The sequence below is a fragment of the Cheilinus undulatus genome, linkage group 11 (genome assembly GCF_018320785.1).
Source record: "Cheilinus undulatus linkage group 11, ASM1832078v1, whole genome shotgun sequence".
In the NCBI taxonomy this organism is placed as follows: Eukaryota; Metazoa; Chordata; class Actinopteri; order Labriformes; family Labridae; genus Cheilinus; species Cheilinus undulatus.
The window spans coordinates 12,468,514-12,490,799 of record NC_054875.1 but is presented as its reverse complement, the minus strand read 5'-3'; the positions used below and the strand labels follow the sequence as shown (position 1 = coordinate 12,490,799).

General features: G+C 38.5%; 1 protein-coding gene across 1 annotated transcript; it reads left to right on the top strand.

Moving 5' to 3' along the window:
• Positions 1 to 17,376, top strand: LOC121518005 (peptidyl-prolyl cis-trans isomerase FKBP1A-like). The gene is made up of 5 exons (XM_041800161.1): positions 1 to 157; positions 312 to 359; positions 6,609 to 6,721; positions 10,629 to 10,787; positions 15,911 to 17,376. Exons 1-4 carry the CDS (start codon positions 121 to 123, stop codon positions 10,755 to 10,757), a joined length of 327 nt encoding a protein of 108 aa, XP_041656095.1. The 5' UTR covers positions 1 to 120; the 3' UTR covers positions 10,758 to 10,787; positions 15,911 to 17,376.
• The last annotated feature ends 4,910 nt before the right edge of the window (positions 17,377 to 22,286 follow it).

The window sequence follows — 22,286 nt, the reverse complement described above, 5'->3', positions numbered from 1 at the left end:
AGAACCAAGGAGAGAGACAGACCGACAGCTGAGAACATCCGCCGGAGGAGCAGACAGACAGACTGCGGGAAGGGAAGAGTGTTGCCGGGTGCAGGGACAGCTCCAGAAAACAGCGCTAAAATGGGAGTCGAAATCGAGACCATGATCCAAGGCGACGGTAAGGCGACTTCACAAACACCAAACATGTTTGTGTTTTTTAACAAAGTGCACACTTGCACTTTTATGTTTGCTTAAATCTACAGCAACCGCAGAAACACCGCATTAATTGCGTAGTAAGCCCGCTGTGAAGCTGCTCTTTGGTTTCTCCACAGGAAGGACTTTCCCCAAAAAAGGGCAGACGTGTGTGGTGCATTATGTCGGTGAGTTTGAACATGAAACTTATTCTCCTGCCTTCGTAAACAAATCCTGTACATTAAGCTGCTCGAGTAGGTTATTTGTACTCATAAAGGCTATACAAGTGGAGTGATGAATGTGGGCATCTGTGTAATAAACCCGTATGAAAAACAGCAAAGGATTGCACTCCCTAAGTATCACAGCAGAAGCTGCAAATCCTCACAGGAAGCATTATTATACCGATATCAGAGCACTTTAAAGGCTGTGAGCTGCATTATACCGTGCACAGCAGACAATTTTACCCTAAAATCTTCCAGGCAATGAATGATTTCTCAGTAGGGCAAAGAGGCATGACTGTCACCGACTGCGCAGCATGAAAATTTAACCCCTTCACCGCATTTTGACTCTCTTGAAGCGCACTTGTGCTCCCATCCCTCGCATAGGATCATGTTTATATCAGGAGCAGTGGCGGTATGCCCTGACAGCCCACTGGATTCCCCAATGCGTAAAATAATGCAGTTTGCCCTGAGTGGTCTATTCAAGTCCCATCAGCATCAGTGGGTAATGTAGTATTTTGGCTTGTCTGGAGAATTAATAAGAAAAAATCAAAGGAGACGCAGATGTAATTCGCCGTAGGGTTCACACAGAGGCCCAGACAGACAGAGCAGACAGCGGGGTTTAAATACCGTCTGATATCCAGCGCTTTTAGCTCTTTGTTGGACTTTTATTTGGGGGGGTTGGTGGCGTTCGTTGAGCCGATTATAACCGTCTGTGCGACTGCAATAATAGCTCACTGTAGCCTGTTATTCCAGTCATATGTGCCCCTAACACGACGATATATATCCGGCTGTAAATCCATCAGGACTTCATGGTATCAATATTGTATTTCATAATAGCTGTTATTGAACATACGTTTTACAGTTCAGTGCCTCAGGCTGTACACTAATAATTGTTTATATTATTAAATATTGTCAAACTTCACATTATAAACTTATTTAGTCCATACTAGGGCTGAGCCATATATGCCAGTTTTCATATCTTGGTATATTTGGCTGAGTGGTGATATGTTTTGTCTATCTCTATATTTTTTTTCTGTATAGATGAAATAAAAACCATGTCAGTTTTAGCTCCAATTCAATTGAGCCAAATATTGCATGGAGACCTCTATAAACAGCCAGTAGCACAGTGTCAACATGTGTATGAAAAAAGAAAAAAATTCTATGAAAAAAACATTTAATGTTGCCTAAAACACATTTTATACATTAATTTGATTTATTATTTGTAAAATAAATGCTATACAGATAATCAGTATAATTACAGACTTTTGGCTTTAGTAATCGGCCAGGCCGATAATTGGTCGACCCTTTCTGTCATTACCCCAAAGAGGAAAATGATAAAGCACATCACATTTTTTTCAACATGCAGGTGCATCTCAAAAAAATAGAATATCATAAAAAACCTTAGCTTTTTTTCTGTTTTTAATTCAAGAAGTTCAAATTCCATATACTCAAGATTCATCTTATTCAAGGTAAAATATTTCATGACTTTTTTTGTTTAATCTTGATGATTACAGCTCACTGTTCTCAAAATCTAAAATCCACCGTCTAATAATATTACAAAACCACAAAACATCAGTTCAAAAATGTGAACTTTTTGGAAAAGTATACTCATTTATGCACTCAGTACTTGGTTGAAGCATCTTTTGCACAAATCACTGCATCTCAGCAATGTGGCACAGAGGCGATCAGTCCATGGCACTACAAGGGTGTTATGAAGCCCAGGTTGTTCTGATAGCAGCTTTCAGCTCGTCTGTATTGTTGGGTCTGGTGTTTCTCGTCTTCTTTTTGACATTTCCTCAGAGATTCTCTATGGTTTTCAGGGCAGACCAGTTAACTGGCCAATCACAGTAATACCAGGGCAGCAAACCAATTTCTGGTAGTTTTGGTTTCACTGAGGGCAGGTGCCAAGTCCTGCTGGAAAAGGAAATCAGTATCTCTATAAAGCTTATCAGCAGATGGAAGCATGAAGTGCTCTAAATTATCTGGGTAGACAGCTGACAGTGTTGACTCTGGACTTGATAGAGCAAAGTAGGCCAACACCAACAGATGACATGGCACCCCAAACCATCACTGGACTTCAAGTAGATTCTGTGCCTCTCTGATCTTCCTCCAGACTCTGGGACCTTGATCTCCAAATTAAATTCAAAACTGACGACATTTGAAAACAGGACTTTGGACCACTGAGCCCAGGTGAGACGCTTATGATGTCTGTAATTCAGGATTGGCTCGACACTAGGAACACGACACTTGTAGCCCATCTCCTTGACCCGTCTGTGTGCGGTGGCTCCTGATCGACTGACTCCAGCCTCAGTCCACTCCTTGTGAAGCTCCCATAAGTTCTTGAATCTGCTTTGTTTGACAGTCGTCTGCTTGTCCACCTTTTCATGCCGCACTTTTGTCTTCCAGTCTACTTTCAATGAATTCCTGTTTATACAGCACTCTGAGACCAACCCTGCCCTTTCAGCAAGGACCTTATGTGGCTTAACCTCCTTTTGGAGGGTGTCAGTGATTGACTTCTGGACATTTCTCAGGTCAGCAGTCTTCCTTATGATTGTGGTAGTGTGTACTGACCCAGATCGAGAGAAAGAAGGCTCAGGAGACCTTTACAATTGGGACTTTTCCACAATATTCTAATTCTCAAAAATAGGAGATTTCTTATTTTTGTGAGATGTAAGCTGTAATCATGATTGAAACAAAAAGTCTTAAAATGTTTCACTTGGTATGAGCAGACCCTGAATATTTGGAAATTAAACTCTGAAGTAAATCATGGGAAAAATAAACTTTTCCATGACAGTCTAATTGTTTTTATTTGAGATATAATTATAACATTCAAGTGTTAATTGCCATATTTAAGCCTACAGAAACTCACTGCATTAGTGAGAAATAACCCCCTGTATTTTTCAATATGTGTATAACTAAAAGAAAAGATACTGCAATGTCCCTTTTTCCAGTGTTATCAGCCTGTCAGCCCATAAAATCTAAGCAAAGCCGAACCAAAGTATTCTCCAAATGACATTTAAAAATATCCTGTTATCACTGACACACAGTGCAACAGCCCAAACTATATTTAAACCCCCAGAAAATGCAAGATGAAATCACAACACATCAGATTTTTTTCCCCATTATGCAAGACTAATGATTTTCTGCCATTTTCTCATAAAACATTAAAATTATTAGTCTGTTATTGACACATGTGCCTGTTAATTTCTATCAACTAGTAGATTAAGAAGGTAATCATTTCAGCTTTATTTTTGCCTCATAAGTCAGAGTTGAGCTTTGTCACACTGAAGTACTTAAGCACAGTTGTGCTCCATGCTAACATGTGCAGTCAGTTATGATGTTGAGCAGGATCAGTACCTACAAGTAGCCTGTTAAAATATACATTTGCTGATTACCTGCAAACACCAAGTGTTAGCTAGTGTCATTTTTCTATTCTGGTCATTTGTATTTGATAATAGTGTCGCATAAAAATCAGGAGATTACTTCAATCAGTCCAGAATATGATGTAAGACCTGACCCAAAAACCACAAATGTCAACCTACTAGAAGAAAAAAAAAATTAAAAATCTGAGGATCATTAATGTCAGGACTAAATAACTTGGCAAGCAATTCAATAGTTGTTTTTATGAAATCTATTATTATGAGACTGGCAGATGTCATGGCCATTCACAGAGCCAGGCTGCTAGCATGGCCAAAGATATGTGAAAAGAAACTCCTGCCTAAAAGCAGCACAAACAATAACACATGTAGAATCTGCTGCAAAAATCAGATATCAGATGGATTTAGCCTCATGGCGTGTTAGACTGTATATTTGTTAGCACCTGTTCTCAGTTTAGCAGTGCTGCTCTCAGTCTTTCTGCCTGGTAAGACAGACATAACTCACCCTGTAATACAAGCCTCTTTGCTTCAGGATTACGTAACGTGAAGTAAGACCCGATTTGGGCCATGCACAGTGAAGTATTTTTTTCTGAAAGGCATGAGCCTGCATCGTTCTTCTTTTTTCCTCTCATACAAACTACAGGGTTTTCTCTCTGGGCGGTCCCCCTTCCTGTCAGCCTACAAAGCAGCCTTGAAATGAGACTTGAAACAGGATATTCCATTACACAAGCCTTTTTAAATGTAGACATCCAAGTGCAGATCAAAACATGGATATGCTGCTCCCGGCTTGCAGGAAATGGCTGGCGTGTGAAAATGTCAACACTGTTGTTTTGGTTGTGATGGGGGAAATGTTATGTTGGCTTTGAAACTTTAATAGGAGCATTCAGCTCTTACAGATCATTTCATTAGTGTGCTGCTCCCTACATGTCCAGAGGAGGACGAGACACCCACACCACTGCCTGCATCACAGACTGCATTTTGGCAGCCGCCCCCTGATGTGCCCAACAATAAGTGCAATGTTGCACCTTCTCCCACAGTACATGTACGCTCACACAGTAAACCATCAGGACTGCCTTGCTTGTACAATAACAGATAAGCAAGCAAGAGAGAGAGAGAATAGACAGAGTATTGCAGGGGGGTATGTTGTAGACTGATACTTATTTTTTCTAATTTTCATATTAAAACCCACTCTGCATTTTCTCAGATCCTTGGAAATCCTTTATTGCCTTTGAAGCCAAATCTGAGAGCCCACACAAACTGTATTCTAATGGATTAAATCCTTTCAACAGAGATAAGTTTTGACTGGTTTCAACAAGCACTGGCCAGTGGCTTGAGTTGAAAACATAACATTGCAAGAGGAGTATCTTGAGAATACCAAGAGGAATAAACAACACTGAAACTTATTTTATTAAAAGAGTCACATCACTTTTTAATAAGGAAGGTTTTACTTTCCATAATTAACTAGCACATTTTTAAAAGCTCTGTATACTCAGTAGTTGTTGTTTCTAAGTGAAAGCTGTGTCACTAATCAGATATACAGGGTTTGGATTCTTTAGACATAATTTACATGTCTTAGAAACAAGTGAACAGCTGCTGTCGGGGCAGGCAAAGTCAAAATACCATTTGGATGATAATGATCCCAATAACTATTACGCACTCCCAAAATTCTTTGACAATCTGTCTAATCTGGCTTTAGAGCTAATCACAGCTCAGCTGTCTTTCTATTACTAAAAGATTTGTTCACTGATTTAGACAGCAGGAAACATTGCGCCCCAATATCTAAACATTCAAAGACCTCATAGGGAGCCCAGCCTGGATTCCTGACTGCTACAACTGGCATGCCACACGGCGTTTCTTTTGTCTGGGCCTTCTGCCGCTGGCAGATTTGGGGCCCTTGGAACACCCACAGCACAATCAAGGGCTTGTGGCAACCCTACTACCTGCCTGAAAGGTACCCTAGGCTGTGCTTACCCCAACATCAACCCCTGAGGGGCCCTAAAGGTGTGGACTTTGTTATTTTTCAGCAGATTAGTTTCCCGTGTTCCTGGTAATATGAAAGAATCCAGATTCTCCATCCTGACCAGTAGTCTCCTCAGGCATGCTTACTCCCCATTGCATGCCTCACTTTAGCCTCAATTTTTGACCCAAACATGCCTAAATGTTCTGCACATTACTGAAAATCAACAGCGTTTTGTTTTTTTTCTGAATACCCCAAACTAGGCTGATTATAAGTGTCTTATTTACACAGCTAAATGGTCACAAATTCAGTGGACAGAGAGTATAACTGTTTTATCTTCTAGCTCAGTAACAAATTCACACGCATTATACATTAAAGGCCACCAAAGATGTTTTTTTTTTTTTTTTTACCCAAAAAATAAAAACCAGTCTTCTTTGATTTATTAAAACCAGTCTTGGGATGAACTCCTGACTTTGATTGTTTTGTAGACTCCTGGAATCAATGGCAGTGTTACCAAAGCCTTTGTACTCTTTTATCCACTTGACTCTAACTAATTTATTTTTCCATTTGCTTCTAATTCTTATTTACTGTTTTAGTTTAAATGCACATTGAGTGTAGTTTGGATTTACAAAACATGACAATGCATACATGATGTCAGACAAGCTTTGTGGCTGAATTTGTTTCTAATTTTTTGAAAAGCTATACTAGCATACTTTTTTGTATGCTATTTGTTTCTTTTTAAGGAATAATTGATCACAGTCACAATTACATCAAGTTGTACAGGGCTAATGACTGCATTTTTGTCCTATGTGATAAGACACTTCATATGCAGACTGTCCACGTTCTTTCTGACTTTATACCTCTCTTTCTCCGTGTTTGCAGGCACTTTCACAGACGGGCGGAAGTTTGACTCCTCTCGTGACAGGGGAACACCTTTTAGGTTCAAGGTTGGAAAACATGAAGTGATTCGCGGCTGGGAAGATGGTGTAGCGCAGGTAGGCTGGACAACTGGAGACATACTGGAAGAATGAAATATCTCTTTTGATTAATCTACTTTTTAATTTATTCTAACTCTGCAGTTTGAACTCATTCATACCCTAGGGAAACCATAGGGAAAACTTGGCATTATAAAATGTAGTCATATATGTTACTGGAATAGACAGCGTAAAAGCCATGGAAAAAGCCATACAACCAAACATCTTCAATAGGCATGACTCAGAGACAGACATCATAAGATTAAAGAAAGAAAACATTTATTGCTGCTGACAGTGAGGGCTTAATCTACATGTAACAACTCGAAAGAGCTCATATCGATATTCATCTGCAGAGTAACAAAGGCTGGCAGAGCTAATGTGAGCAGGTGTGATGTGAGTCTGATACTCTCTACAGAATGGCTATCACAGTGACCCTGATGAATTCGAGTGTTTTCTAAGTGTGTTCTTCCACTTAAACTAGTCAGTTAAATGCAATTTAAATGAGCGTTTAGCTGAATGTGGAAATAGACACATAGGAACATCCCTGGTTTGGATCGGTACGGCCAAAAGTCCCAATGCAAAAGTTCCAAGAGACAGTATGGAGACAGTATGTTCATTTTATGCTTAGTGGCTGCAATATAGGGCATAAATCCCTCCTTTTCCATGAAAACAGATGGAACATGGCTTTAACTAAAAGTTAAAACTCACAAACTATTTTTTCTTAAACCTGGAGTATGTTGAAAGGTGAGTCATCATGCTGTTTTTGTCCTAGGGTTTCTTTTTCTGAGTAATTATTTGATATAAGACTAAAGGTCATTACTTACAGCTCTGTTGACAAATGTGGCCTCTTTGCTGTGTTTCCCACAGGAGTAGCTGAGAAGAATAGGAAAAGGGGCAGGAAAAGCAACAAAACTAGCAGAACAGTCATTAAACTTTGAGGGTATGCTTCAAGCCAGCACAACAATCTGTTCTGTTATGTTCTAGTAAAACAGTTTATCCATAATTTCAATAATTAGATCAATAATTATTTCAGTATCATGGTAGATGATGTCTAGATGCCATGCAACATAGGCTCGTTATCTGAGGTGAATGGGGAAAAACATCCATAGGTCAACTGAGGAACAGGCATTCATGTATCTCCCCCTGCATCACACACTATGACTGTTTGTCAGACTGCAGAGACACAGAGAAGACAAGTAGGCCTAAAGACCATGTAAGCGGTAGGCTAATGAGTTCATAAGCTTAAAACACATCATCATTATTAATCAAACCAAACCAAAATGCAGTAGCCTACCTTCAACTGACAGACTGTAGGGGTAGCATACACTCACTGACTTTAGCTGCCCAAAAAGTCCATTAAAAGCACCCCCAAACTTTGAAACAGCACCTGTTAACAATATGAATCCAATCTGGAAATCTGCATTGAATAGAAGTTAATTAGCTCACTTACTGATATTTTAGGTCATGATTATTGTGAAATGAAATTTTAACTATTGTTGCATCTGTAGTTGACTCCAGTTAGGTTACCAGTGCAACATGTGGGTATCCATCACAAACATATCCGTAGCTTCTGTTCAGTCTCTTTCATCTCAGTTTTACTCTCAGTTTTTCTAGAACCTGTTTGTTATTGTGTTGAGTCACCATTTACCTTTCTGGAGCCCACTCTTCCAAAATGATACCCTTAATGTCAAAGAAAATGGTCAATGTGGCCTTGAATTTGGACTTGCTTTGTCATGCTTTCTTCATCCTTGGTGAATGGCAATGACGACCGTTTTGTCTCAGGACAATATCAGAAGATCCAAGTTACCTTAACCTTGCAAAACAGATGGATTCACCCATTTCTGTGTTTCTCACTGGCGAATTCCATCTTGTAAAGCTCCCATTTTAACAGCTTGGGCCCAGTTAGAAAGTGGCAGGACCAATTAGCGTTGAGGGGCAGTGCTTTCAGAGCAAGCAGCAACAAGAGGCTGGTGCAGATATGGCTGAAGAGAATAGCATGGGTGCTGCTAAAACTTAAGTTTTATCAGAACTTGATGACATTTCTTCATTAAAAGAAGAACAAATAACCGCATTGAGTCATTTTCCTCTCAAAAACAACGTAAGTGGTGTACTGATATGTCTACAGTTACCATGGTTCGCGTTATGCAGTTCTCTATGGAGTTTACTCCCCAATAGGAGCTCGGTAGTGGCTACGTCACATGTTTTGTTGCTCTGATTGGCCGTTAAGATGTGACAGACAGAACGTTCATCCAATCAAACGCCGAGTTTTTATTTCAAAGGCTCTGCCCTTTTCCAAATGCTGTGTATGAGTGGTTTACCAGATGGATGTGTGAAACAAATTCATCTGGCGTGCCAGGTTAAAGTTGCATTGCATGTAATCACTTCTTTCGAAAAATTTGGGTCTCCTTCAGTTTGTTTCAAAATGTGCCCACAAATTCAATTGCGTTTGTCCTTTTGATCAGGAGACAGAAGTTTTGGGCCGACTTTGTCTCACACTTTTCCCATGTTCAAATTTTCATGCAGAATTTTCCGAATTGTCTCTTTATCAATGGAGACCATTTCTGCTGTCAGCCTTAAACTGGGCTGTTGATCATTTCGATCTTCAGTTTGTTGAATGTTTTCAGAAGTTGTTGATGTGCATTGACACCCAGAACATTCCTCATCATGGACATCCCTTCTGCCTTCACTAAATCTTTTGTGCCATTCACGTTCAAACAATTTCACCAGAAACTTCAAGTTAATATGTTGTTTAACTTTTAAGGTACTCATTTTCTGACGCCTTAGCAAAACGGTGAACTAAAGTTTTCATTTATTGGAAACTTACAGCAGTTGTACATGAATACCGAACCTTCAATATATAACACTTGGTGTGACTGTGAATCAGTCTCATTATTTAATAGCCATTCCTTGTACAGTCGGTGGGTCAGACCCATTTTGGGGTCAGTAGAAGCGAGTAATGCTGCAGTGTTCACAAGCAGCAGTGAGAAGGTTTTAGGGTTCACAATTCTAAGAAAAATTACTTCAGAGATTTTCTTCAACAGTGGTAAACATTAATAAGATATTCAAGGATTCAAGAATTTTTATTGTCATTCTGCAACATGTGGCGCATGAGGGGAACAAAATTAGGCACTCAAGTCCTGGATCTGAAAAATAATAAATAGGGTAAAGAAAACATTTTATAAGGAAACAAAATAGAATGAAATTGTATATGACTTAGTAGACAATATTAGTACTCTGTTTATTATTAATATATAATGATTTCACCTCCTTTATTGCATGTAAGATTTGTTTTCATAATTAGTTTTGCTCAAATATGACTTAAGCCATGAGTCAGTAAAAAGCTTTGTAGTTTGAATGATTTTTGAGTGCTTTCCCTCGGAGCATGGGAACTAAAAATGCTAAAATGATGTTTATCAGGTTTGAAATCATATTTTTTGGCATTGGTAGGGATCTCTCTAGGTTTGGCAGACATTACTCTGACAATTTTTTTCCAATCAAGGTGTGAAATGAGTCCTCGACAAATTGTGCTTGAGTAATGGCTGATTTCCTGCTTAGACTATTCCACTTTTTAAAGCATGATTGCCATATTTTTGGAGTAACTATAAACATTACAGCATCATATTGATCGTGTATTTCGATCCCATGATGCTCAATATCAAATGTGGTGTTAATTAAGTCAGTTTTTAAAAAAGAAATTATCAGGTCAGGTCATTTACTTCCTTTTTTACATTGTTCCAGCCAGGAGTGCCGTGAACTACAAAATACTGAACAAGGAAAAGCTAAATTGGGCCTTGGACCATAATAATGAAGCCTTAATTGAAAGAGGGATGTTTGTGCTCTCCTGGTGTTTGTTATTAAAGTGGACAGCGTTTATCTCTTTCTTATACCAGCAGTTCTAAATGACCTGTGCTGTTTCTGTCTCTTCCAGATGAGTGTTGGTCAAAGGGCCAAGCTGACCTGCTCACCTGACTTTGCTTATGGAGCCAAAGGCCACCCGGGCATCATTCCTCCTAACGCCACCCTCATCTTTGACGTAGAGCTGATTGGTTTGGAGTGAAGAGGGTTTGCAAGCATTTTTTCATTTTGTGTAAGTATTTAAAGCAATTTATGATCTACCAGTAAAGAAGCTTGCAAACATCTAACACACTCGAAAGGTGGGGACAGGTCACAATAATTACCAAAGGTATATGTCTTTACTTTTCTATATTTAATACTGGTATTATACTTATACGGTCTTGCTGAAGGGCACCATACAACCTGTTTGTTCCACCATCTTGAACATCCCTGAACAAAGTGAATCTAAATCATCCCCCAGAAACACTAAAAAATTTGAAGTAACCCATAAGAGCTAACACTGACTGCCAAACCATCAAAGCCATGTTATGGTGCATGGTATAGTCTCTCTTAGAATTACAGTTATTTAATAGAGACTCACTTGCTGTGATTGCATTTCAGTCAACAATTTATCAATAATTTTTTCTATACAATCCCATGAAGACGACTTAAGATGGCAATCAGAATCCACAGCAACTCAAAACACTCATCAAACTAACTTCTCAATCTTTGTAAAGACAGCACAAGAGGATCTGCCAGAGCTTAGAAATGCATATGCATACAAAAACACACCTCATGTTGGTTTAGTCAAAGGGAATATTTATGTTCATCCAAAGCACATTTGCATCATCCATAGGACAACAGGACATCCTTAGTGCTGAGACCAGCATGGTCATCATTCTGGTTTTTGTAGCAGGGTAAGCAAGTTTACTCAGTTTTGTGTTGTTTTGGGCAGAAAAATGATAGGCAGGAGGCTGGAGGTCTGTGCTGATGTTTACTCAGCATTAGCATAACAAGGGGATATATATTGTGTAAAGCCAAGCTCACTATAACTGATAATAAAGTTAACCACAGCCAGTTATTTTGTTTGCCAAAAACCTCATTTTACAATATTGTGCATAACTGAAGCTCAAAGTTTGATGATCAATAATTAAACCTTTTGGTTAAATTAAGGTAGCTCACCACGCCTGTGACAGAGTTTGTGTAGAGTTGTAACCAACATGTTTTATCTGAATGGCATATTCTCCTGGAGAAGGCAACCTTGAGCCACTTAATGTATGCATTACTAAATGCAGATCAAGTGGAATGAAAAATGCTACGTGTGTATGGTGTATAGTGTCAGCTGGCATTCTCATGAGCTTGGTTTCTGATGAAGCAGCATTAAACAATTAGACTATTAAAGAGAGAAAGTAGACTGCTTCGCCACAGTAATCCACCAATCCGCCACAATAATAATGTGCATAATAATGTGCAGGTATAGCAGAGTTTGAAATAACGCACTGTAATAAGCATTCGTTTAGTTTGATCAATATGGAGAAGGAGATTGCTCCTCTGAGGCACCTTTTTTTCTTTCTAAGAATTGCACACACACAGCACACTGGTAGCCTAGTCATTTTGTGTGAGCTCTCAATGTTCAAAGGCTGTTGTTCTCAGCAAGGACATCCCGATTGGAGCTAGTCCTGTAGTTCTTCCCTTACACTAATCCAAACTCTTTCTATCCCTAGTTTCTGACTCTATCTGCTGTTCTATCTACAACAAGGGTGTAAAGGTCAAGAGATAAATCTTGAATTAAAGGAAAATATACACCGAAGCATAGGTTTAACACCAGTATTCGCTGATATCAGCCCTGTTAACAGTTATCAAGCCATTTCCAAATAATGTGCCCTTAACCAATGTCACTAGCCAGTGTTTACCTGTGGTGTTGTATCAATACAACACAGATATCTAGTGCACCTAACTACTGATTGAAAGGGGACATATGCAAATTGGAGGAGCCACATCCATTTCCTGAGAGGGGCGTAGTTGGAAGCGGAGTCGGACAGCTCAGTAACATTTAAAGCCACAGACACAGAAACGGCTCGTTCTGAGCAGGGCTGAAACAGAGGGTTGAGGCCAATATAAACTTGTCTTAAGAGGGTAAAATATGTCCCCTTTAAGGTCTTTAAACAGATAGTTATTTTCTGATGAATTCTTCGGATCTGTGATCCAATAAAAAGATTCACACACTCAAACCTTCCGCAATGAGTTAGATTCTTAATTTTCTGTTCATTTCAAACATTTGCAGTATGAAGCAAAATGGTCTCACACTGTGACAAAAAGCAGTAAATATTATTCCCACAAGGTCTGTCCACTCTTGACAGAGACCTTTATGGATCCCTTTGTTATTTTGCTGTGAGTACAAATTTTGGCCTTTATCTGTTACGCTCAATTTTTTTAAATCCAGGTAATACATGAGCAAAGCAAAATGTTAAAGTGGGGTTTCAGTGCCAGCAAGTGAAAGAGAGGCATACTTGCCTCCCTCACTGTTATTTTTAAAGTTGTTAATAGATCCGCACTGCAAAAATGCAAATCTTATCAGGTGTACTGAAAGAATTTTTACTATATAATGCAGAAAGTACATCTCACTTCACAACACTCATCAAGTTAGATCTGAATGCCAAATTGGCAGATACTGTTATTCATTACAAGAAAAGCAGACCATATTTTTGCTTTTTACTGTGAAATAAGGATTTTATCTGAAGTCGTCAAACAAATGTGGCTTGAAATAAGGGTAAAGAGATTTCTCTGGCAGGAATTAATCAATTAAGCTTTTTTCCCAGTATTTTCCCTTAGGATGGGTTGACTGATCTGTTGTGTGATGAGATTCCAGTAATCATTCTTACCTGCCAGTCAGTGTTGCTTGCTCCCTTTGAGAAGATGTAGTGTTACCATGGTAACAGCAGCACCATTTTTGAACAAAAAATGGATATTTGAACTGGTGTGGGCCTTTTATGAAGTAATTTAATTATGAGTGTGCCCCAAAAAAAACAAACAAAAAACAAAAACAAAACACAGTCATATGCACAAGCACACACATTGCCTAAATACCCAGCCCTTCAGCAGCTGCTCTGTGAAGGTTTGCTCCTGCAGTTATATTTGTTTAATTTATTTTATCTGTATAAAATGCCCCTCATTGTAACTAGTCTTCCTGGGCCTCCCCATCAAACAACATTACAAAGTGTCTGTAGGAAAGGAGGCTTGAAATCAAACTAAAATGACATGTGAGCTCAATTTATGAGTGTGTAGTGATTGTCAGACACTTCGCTGACATTTGGCACATCAGCCTTCCGTTCCTCTGAACTTTCCCCATACATATTTTCCTTTCTTCTTGCTGTTGTTCTGTATAAAGGTGGTGTATACTCCAGCTCACCAAAGGCCAGCAGCTTTTTCCCTCCACAAAACTATAACTCCAGCTACCATTTTTGTTTATAGCAGGCTAATTCGCTTTGTTCTGGCACATCACAACAACTTGTGCTTACAGGACTAGCAAAGTGCTGTGATATGGGACTTCCTGTTGTGGCCACTGGTTTCTCCATGTGATTTAAGGCCATGTGGTTAACAACAAACAAGTATTAGTTTTAGCTTATAGCCTCCTGATGAAAGCTATGAGCCGAAATGCGTCGGTCTGATAAAGTTGTTCTCTGGCCTACAAATGTTAGTGGAGCTTTCTGTTTCCTTATCAAGACTTTATTCATCCTCTGTGCACTGTGGCAGCTGGTGAAGTTGTGCCAGACTTACCTACTTCAGCTCTAAATATTCACCAGATTACAGGGAATTGATGGTCAAAATTTCCTTGAAGAGAACCGGAGACACCCTCTTCTTACATGTGCCTTACATTGTTTACTGGCCCTGCTGTTCCAGCAGGCTGACTGCTTCTGTAAAAAAAAACTCTTGTTGAATTATTATAGCATAAAACTTTTAGTGCCCAAAGTTGTCAAATATTACTCAGATAAGGATGTCAACAACGAGTACTCTAGTTAGAATAGTGCAGGATATGTTCTTGGTTGGTGCATTCTTTTATGTTTACATCTGAATTCTGTTAGCCACTGTTTTTATTCAGTCATTCTATTGTGGTGGCAGAAAAATGTATGTAGCACCTGGAGTCCAAGAAAAATGTCCCTATGTGGATAAAAACATGTTGTATCATACACTATTCTGTCATGTGGTATTGTATCAGTGCAGTTGTGTGACTTTACTTAATAAACAAAGTAAACATTGTGGTAATCTTGGATTTCAAACTTACACACAGCTCTAAAATTCATGTGTGTGCCCAGTGTCCGACTATGCCTCTGGTGTTTTGGGGTTCCAGGAGCATCGGAGTTCTAATTCTATACATTATAGAGCTATTCGGGCCTTCGTGGGAGTTGATAAATTCACATCAGTCCTGGCTATGAGTGGAGATAAGGGATGGGAGCCTCCAAACATCAGACACAAATGTGAAATGCTGTGGCTCTGGAATAGCTTGTAAGGATGACTGATCAGAGACTCACTAAAAAGATTTTTAATTGGGATGTTTCTCATTGTCATCCCTGGGCCAAGAAGCTGAAATCTGTTTTCAAAGCTAATAACATATCATTCATTTTTCAAAATAAGTTACTATGTGACATCAGGACATTGAGAATTCTATGTTCACTAAGTACAGACAAAATGGTCTGTTGATATATGGTGTAAACCAAAACTATGTTATGTATTGTCTCAGGAAGAATAGTTATAATGTGTAGTCTTATGTGAAGTATAAGACAGAGATCATTATGTGCACAGTTGTGCTCAGGAATTTTACCCTCAGCCATAGAGACTGGCAGTTTTAATGCCATTCTAGAGGAGGACAGAGTGTGTTTCTTGTGTAACTTTGGAGAAACTGATTCATTTTCTCTTTTACTGTCCAAATTATGATGACTTAGGGGTTTTTCTTCCTAGGAAAATGTCTTTGATTAATGCTGACTTGTTCTGATTTGATGAGTATGAAAAAATTGAGTTCCGTTTCAGAAAAGGAACCTTTGCTATAGAAGATTTTATCTGCAAAGCCTGGGAGAAAACACAGAGTGTATTATTTACTACTGAGCTGGGAAAGATCATGCAACTTTGTAATTGTGATGAAGTTGTATTTGCAGTTGTATTTCTGGTGTCTTATAAACCCATGAGAGTTCAGCCCTTTCTGTGCATGACACATAAATAAAGTACACTCAGTCACTTGTATTGAGATTTCTTTTTTTTTTTCAGGTTTATAATTCAACCCCCCAGGTCAGATACTGAAGCTGACTAAAATGCCTTTTATTTAGTGGCCTCTAGTTTGCCATCATTGTTTGATTCTGAAGTGTCCTTCTTTTGTCTCCACAGGTGACTTCCTACCTGGGTGACCTGGAGAGAAGCTAGGAGAGTCTGCACTTGATTCTATAAGAGGCTTGAGTCTATAGTTCCACTACTTATTTCATCAGACTATGACAGTTTGTGTTATTTTGTCTCTGTGACTGAGTGAATTATATTTTTCCATCATATTCTTCCTCTTAAGACTATGGGCCATAACCTTACAAACCTCCATGTTCTTAATCTCGAGTTTCTTTTCAAATTGCTCTTTACTTCTCTCTTTACTTACTTTTATTTGTGTTTTTGAAGTGTTGGTTGTGCATGGTTTTGCTGAAAAGTACAAAATACCAATGAAACCACTAGCAGGGACATTTATCTCTTATGAGTCCGTGTGTACTAACAATATAATTTTTAAGACTTGGTGCTTGTTATATTACAGAAACAAAAGAGTAGAAAAGAAAATGAAAAGCACACATTTGTATCCCTATACAGCTTAAAATCCTAACATGAAATACGTTTCTGTTGTAGAGATGAGGTGTAGAGCAACATTTAGAAGCTTCCTGTTGTGAAACATCGAGTCATGGGAGGCCTTAACAATGTTACACAGGAAGTATGATTGCTACATGATGTATTGTACCACTGTGTTTTCTTTTATCATACGAACTTGTTAAAAGAAGAATGAGCTAGACAGACGTAATTGTCTCAAAAAAGAACCAATCACAGTTAGAGATCGTTCTAATGTGTGCCTAAGTATTCTAACCAGACACATGGTTACTACCTTGCACTGTCTGCATGCTCCTGACCCGATGGAAACCCTAGTATGTACATGCTGAAAGCTTTGCAAAGATTTGTGTTCATATTATGTTCTTTTCTCAACAAGTCTTTAAAGGCCATTTAAAGCCATACACAGGTCGAACAGTGCAAATACAGGATTTGTGTTTACGCACAACAATTGGAGTTTTTTTCTTTCTCTGGAAAAAAAAAACAAAAAACGGGAAGTGCTTGAAAATTTAAAAAAGGGGGGGTTGAGAAAATCAATCAAATTGTGACTTCCCCCCAGGCTTATTTTGTGTAACAACTACAATCATGTATTTTTCAGATGCCAACTTTCTATCTCTGAGTCAACAAAGCTAGTGTATAATCTATGATGATAATAATGTTCTACTTTTTTTTTTGTTTTGTTTTATTTTGTTTTACTAGTGTCAGTAAAGTACCACACTGCCTAACTGAAGTCTGTGCTGTGGTAGAAAAAGCTCTGATACACAGACGTCCTAGTGATTTTGTATCTTAAATGACTAGTTTTAAATGGAATTTAAATGAAGGAATACACTGGCCTGGCTGTCAGATATTGACCATGGCTGTTGATGTTACATACCGGCAAAGCTGCAACTGGTGTGGCAGCAGTCCACCTTTGTACTGTGTAGTAATTTGCTGATACGTTACTGTATGCAGGCTAAACCAATGATGACATATTTAAAATAAAAGAAGTGCTCTCCAAATGTCTATGGATGTTTTTCTTATTTGTTTGATTACCCTGGCTTTACCATATTTTTTTTTCATTATGTTTGATGTTTTTAAAGATTAGGCTACTATAACTAATAGAAGTATTCTAGTTTTCAGTCTTAGAACATGCTGAATTTGAAACACAATAGCCTAAAAATAAATTCCCCTGCATGTATTTCAATCAGGAGAGGCTTAATATGAGTTAATAATTCATTTTATATATTTGGAAATATTTGTAAATGTGAAATGTTTTTGGCGAATAGACTACATTGTTATGTGTTTATGTACTTGAAAGGATAGGGAGGCAGACAGCAGGGTAGGATGCCCCCTTATGGAGTCAAGACAATGGTGGTGGTGGTAGAAGAGCTTGACCTGGACACGAATGAGATGACCTGGAGGTGGCGATGAAGGGATGCAGGAAGAGATGCATCATAGACTTCTAAGGACCTTGACCAAGATACTGAAGAGATGTAATGGAGTTAGCTTGGTTGGAGGAGGGTTGCAGAAGTCGCACTGAAACAACAGGCAGACTGTGGTGAAGAGAACAGATTTAAAACATGACAGGATCGAGAGAGGTTGTGAGAGAATTTGATTGGCTTTGGACAAGGGTGTCCAAACTATGGCCCAAGGGCCAAATGCAGCCTGTGGTCCAATTTTGATCGGCCAACGGCAAATTTTAGAAATAAAATGAAATATGGCTCACATTTGAACCTGAGGCTAGTGCTTGACTGTGTTGTACTTCATAGTTTCAGCACAAGGCAGGACTACCACGTTAACTCTGTAAACAAGCATCTTGACAAGAAGAATTTATTTAAAAAGTACAAGTACAAAAAGAGCTACTTGATTTCAGATATTTGAGTAAATGTAATTAGTTACTTAGTAGATGCCTGTACCAGCTGCTTACCAGAGCAGAAAAACAGAGTAGGAAAAATGAGACATGTGAAGGAGTGATTACTGATGAATGAAAGGATGTATGGAAATAGAGCAGTCGTAATGCTTGAACTTCAGCAGAGCTTGATGTTGACTCAAGAAGTTGTTTAAATATTTGCAGCTGTAATTTGTTGTCATGCACCATGAACAGTGGGATAAACCCTACTCTAAAAATTTAAGCAGTAAAGTTGAAGCAGCAGCAAAAAGTGTCTATTTATAAAACAATTTCTTTATTCGTTTAGAACAAGGTCAGCGTTTTAATTTAACCCTATAAAAATCCGAGGGCCCACCGGCGGGTTGGCAGATATTTTTTGCAACTATTCAGTTATTTACAAAATGTAAATATAACATGTTTTACACCACCAGAAAGCTCTGATTCTCTTGATTCTAACCATGTAAACCATACCAGGATAAAACCACTACAGCAGCCATAATTAATGCATCTGTCAGGCTACAATGTTGAAGTGACACAGCTCACCATTAGAAGCTCTCCTATACTCTCCCCAAATCATAATATTACATCAAAAACAATCCTGCTGCACCAGAAAGAGTCCCCACAATCTAAATCCAGTCAAATATTTAGTCCAAAAACAGGATTACATCCAGCAAGATCCATGGACCGCTTTTGTGTGATTTCAGATTTGCTGCTGTTGTTCTCAATAGTTGCCTGTATTTTTAATGTCTTTTTTTCCAGGCAAATATCAGCAATGTTTTATAGAAAAATGTCTGCCAACCTTGATACTTTTAAGAATCTCCAGTTTGAAAGACCTGGACTTTTCCCTCAGAAAAACAGGTGTAAAATCCAATTTTTTCTGTCCTGTAGCCTAAGGCTTTATGCTTTGGTCCAGTCTAGTTTTCCAGCTAATACCTCCCAGCTACTAACTGTTTTGTTTTTTGTTGCATTGCCTAGTATCAATAGCAGCTAGAGAATCTGTATTACCTTTTCAAACACACCTTGCATGTGCTTGTACTCCAAATGTGTCAGTCACAGCATTCAGTTTAATTTGGACATACAGTGCTTAACAAATTTATTAGACCACCTGTCATATTTGTCTCAGAGACCATCCAGCATCATGAAGTGCTTCAATGCGGATCTTTCATTTTCAGTGAGCTCTCCACATTTTACCATTTTGAACAGGAATGAGGGATTTCAAACTGAATTCACCCAAATTTGAGCCGGCTCACTGGGCTTCTCTGAGAAGTCAGAAATGAATCAAGCATAACATTCAACTACTAAAACTCATTTTTCTGTTCAGGAAAGCAAGTAAATAACTATAATTTGACACATTAATCAAGAAATATTAATGTGCTTCACTATTTTTTCAGTTTTTTGTAGATCAGTAAATTTGAAAATTCATGGATAACAATAATAATTATATTTTAGCATTAAAAATATCATTTGGGTTAAACAGCTTCTACATATTAGTGTATTAACCATTGCAGAAACATAAAAAATTATTTTGGTAATTACCAATGCTGTTAATTTAGGGCAGCTGTGGCATAAACCTTACTTTGGTTAGGGTTAGGGTGGTCTAATAAATTTGTTAAGCACTGTACCTGGGTAGGAGTTTTGGACTTATTTCACCTGGAGTTCTAAGGGGTTAAAGCAGCCAATTGCAAGTTTTCCCATTACCTTAAACAAAGCCCACACTGAACATCTATCCCCACACACACATTTAGCAAGTGTGCTTTCTTTTAAAGTTTCTTTTGAAATATAACCAAGGTCAGTGTGAATCCCAAAGCTACATCATATATATAGTTTAATGGTATAACAAATAAATCATATTGACATAAGTATTCAGACCCTTTCCAAAAACACTTTAGTTTAGCTCAGGTGCCTCCCATTTCTCTTGATAATTGCTGAGATGTTTCTACACTTGATCTGAGTCCACCTGTGGTAAATTGAATTAATTGGACAAGATCTGGAAAGGCCTCACAGCTGACAATTCATATCAAAGCAAAAACCAAGCTATGAGGTCAAAGGAACTGCCTGCAGAGCTCAGAGACAGGATTGTTGTAAGGCACAGATCTGGAGAAGGCTACACATTTCCTCTGTTGCACTGAAGGTCTCCAAGAGTACAGTGGCCTCCATAATTCTCCAGTGGAAGAAGTTTGTCACAACCAGGACTCTTCTAAGAGCTGGCCAACTGGCCAAACTGAGCAATAGAGGGAGAAGGACCTTATAAGAGAGGTGACCCAGAGCTTGATAGTCACTCTGACTGAGCTGTAGAGATCCTGTGGTGAGATGGGATAAAGATGTACTCCCCACTGTAGCCCCTCCACCAATACTGATTAAAGTGAAGGGGGTCTGAGTATTCTCTTAATGAACTGTGTATATGTCTTTTAAGTTGTGATGTAAACTGGATCCTGTCTCTTAAAGGGTACTTCCACCAACCTGTCAAACAGGCCTGCACACCTTGTTAAACGATAAACCATTCAGTCTGTGAAATCAGCTGTGTATTGTCTTGTGGAAGAGTTATTCTCAAAGGTGTAAGGTGTCATCAGCCATAAGTCATATGTGGGAAATGCAGAAACAAATATTTCTGGGGGGTAAGCCAGGTCATTTCTGCCTCTGTGACTTTAATATTGACCTTTTATTTCCTGTCTGTCTGGAGTGGTCTGATTTAATGAACTGGAATATAACAATGAAAATTTAATTTGTAACTAACACTGAATCCTGAGATTTTACTTTAAGTGAACAACAGGATTAAAGGAGCAAATAAATCCCAGTAATCCTCACTGAAAGATTACAAAAGGCCTACATCCATGAGAAGTCTGATGCGAATTTCTCATGGAGTTCTGTGAGATCAGTTTGAAGTTTGGTGGCACCAAGTCACTTCTCCTTTATAATTATATGGTCCCATGGTAGATTTGCATCCAGGCAAAAGTACAGGGCTGTAATAAAGTTGCATTTCCATTAGCAGCTTTATGCAAAAATATGCGACACTACTGACTTTATACACAGAGGCTGTGTAAGTGGACAAGTTTTCTGTCACAGGGTGACTGTGGTTGTAGCTTTAAACCAAATATTTGGATAAACATTTAATATAAAGTAAGGATAGAAAGGATAGAATTTTAATCTGTGAGACAAGTGAATAATAATCAGAATAGAATGTCATCAAGTAATTTTATAAGGTTATTAATGTATGAGCTGATGACCAAAAAAATGAATAAAGTTAACCAACCTTTTCAAGTCCAGACACAATCTTTGATTGAGGTCTGGGCTTTGACTCTGCAATTTCAGAACATTCACCCTGTTGTCTTTAAACCATTTCTGTGTAGCCTTCACTGTTGCTTTGGGTCATTGTCTTGCCTGAGTAAGATAATCCTCCAGGCTCTTCCTATATTTTGGCACATTCATTTTACCCTCTGCCTCTACAAGCCTTCCAGGGCCAGCCTCTGAGAAACATCCCCACAGCATGATGCTGCCACCACTGTGCTTCCCAGTGGGGTGTTATTTTGTCCTTATGGTGTAATGGGTGCCAGGAGTACTGATTAACCAGTTACTGGACCTTCCAGTGGTTTATACAGTCACTTGAAACACATTCACTGAACTCAGGTGATCCCCATTTTACTGATATTGAGATGACTAGCACCAACTGAACCTCTGTTGACTTAGGTCAGTCACTTTAAAAGGGGTGAATATTTATGCAATCGCTTATTTTACCTTACATATTTTTGTTTAATTAACATTACTTTTTATACATCTGTTTGTTTTATTGTTTGTTTTTACATTAAAGGTTTTTTATTCAATTTATTTTGTCACAAAAACCTAAATATATTGACCATAATTTATGTGAATTATCAGTAAAAGGGTAAAACATCCAAGGGTGTGAATACTCTCACTTAGGCAATGTTTTGTGCGTCTTCACCTTAGCATGCTTCAAAAGCGCCACTGTTTTAAAACGGGTTCTTGCTCTATATTTACCCGATACTGGGATGAATCACACACGCGGAAGTCCACTGACGAAGGCAT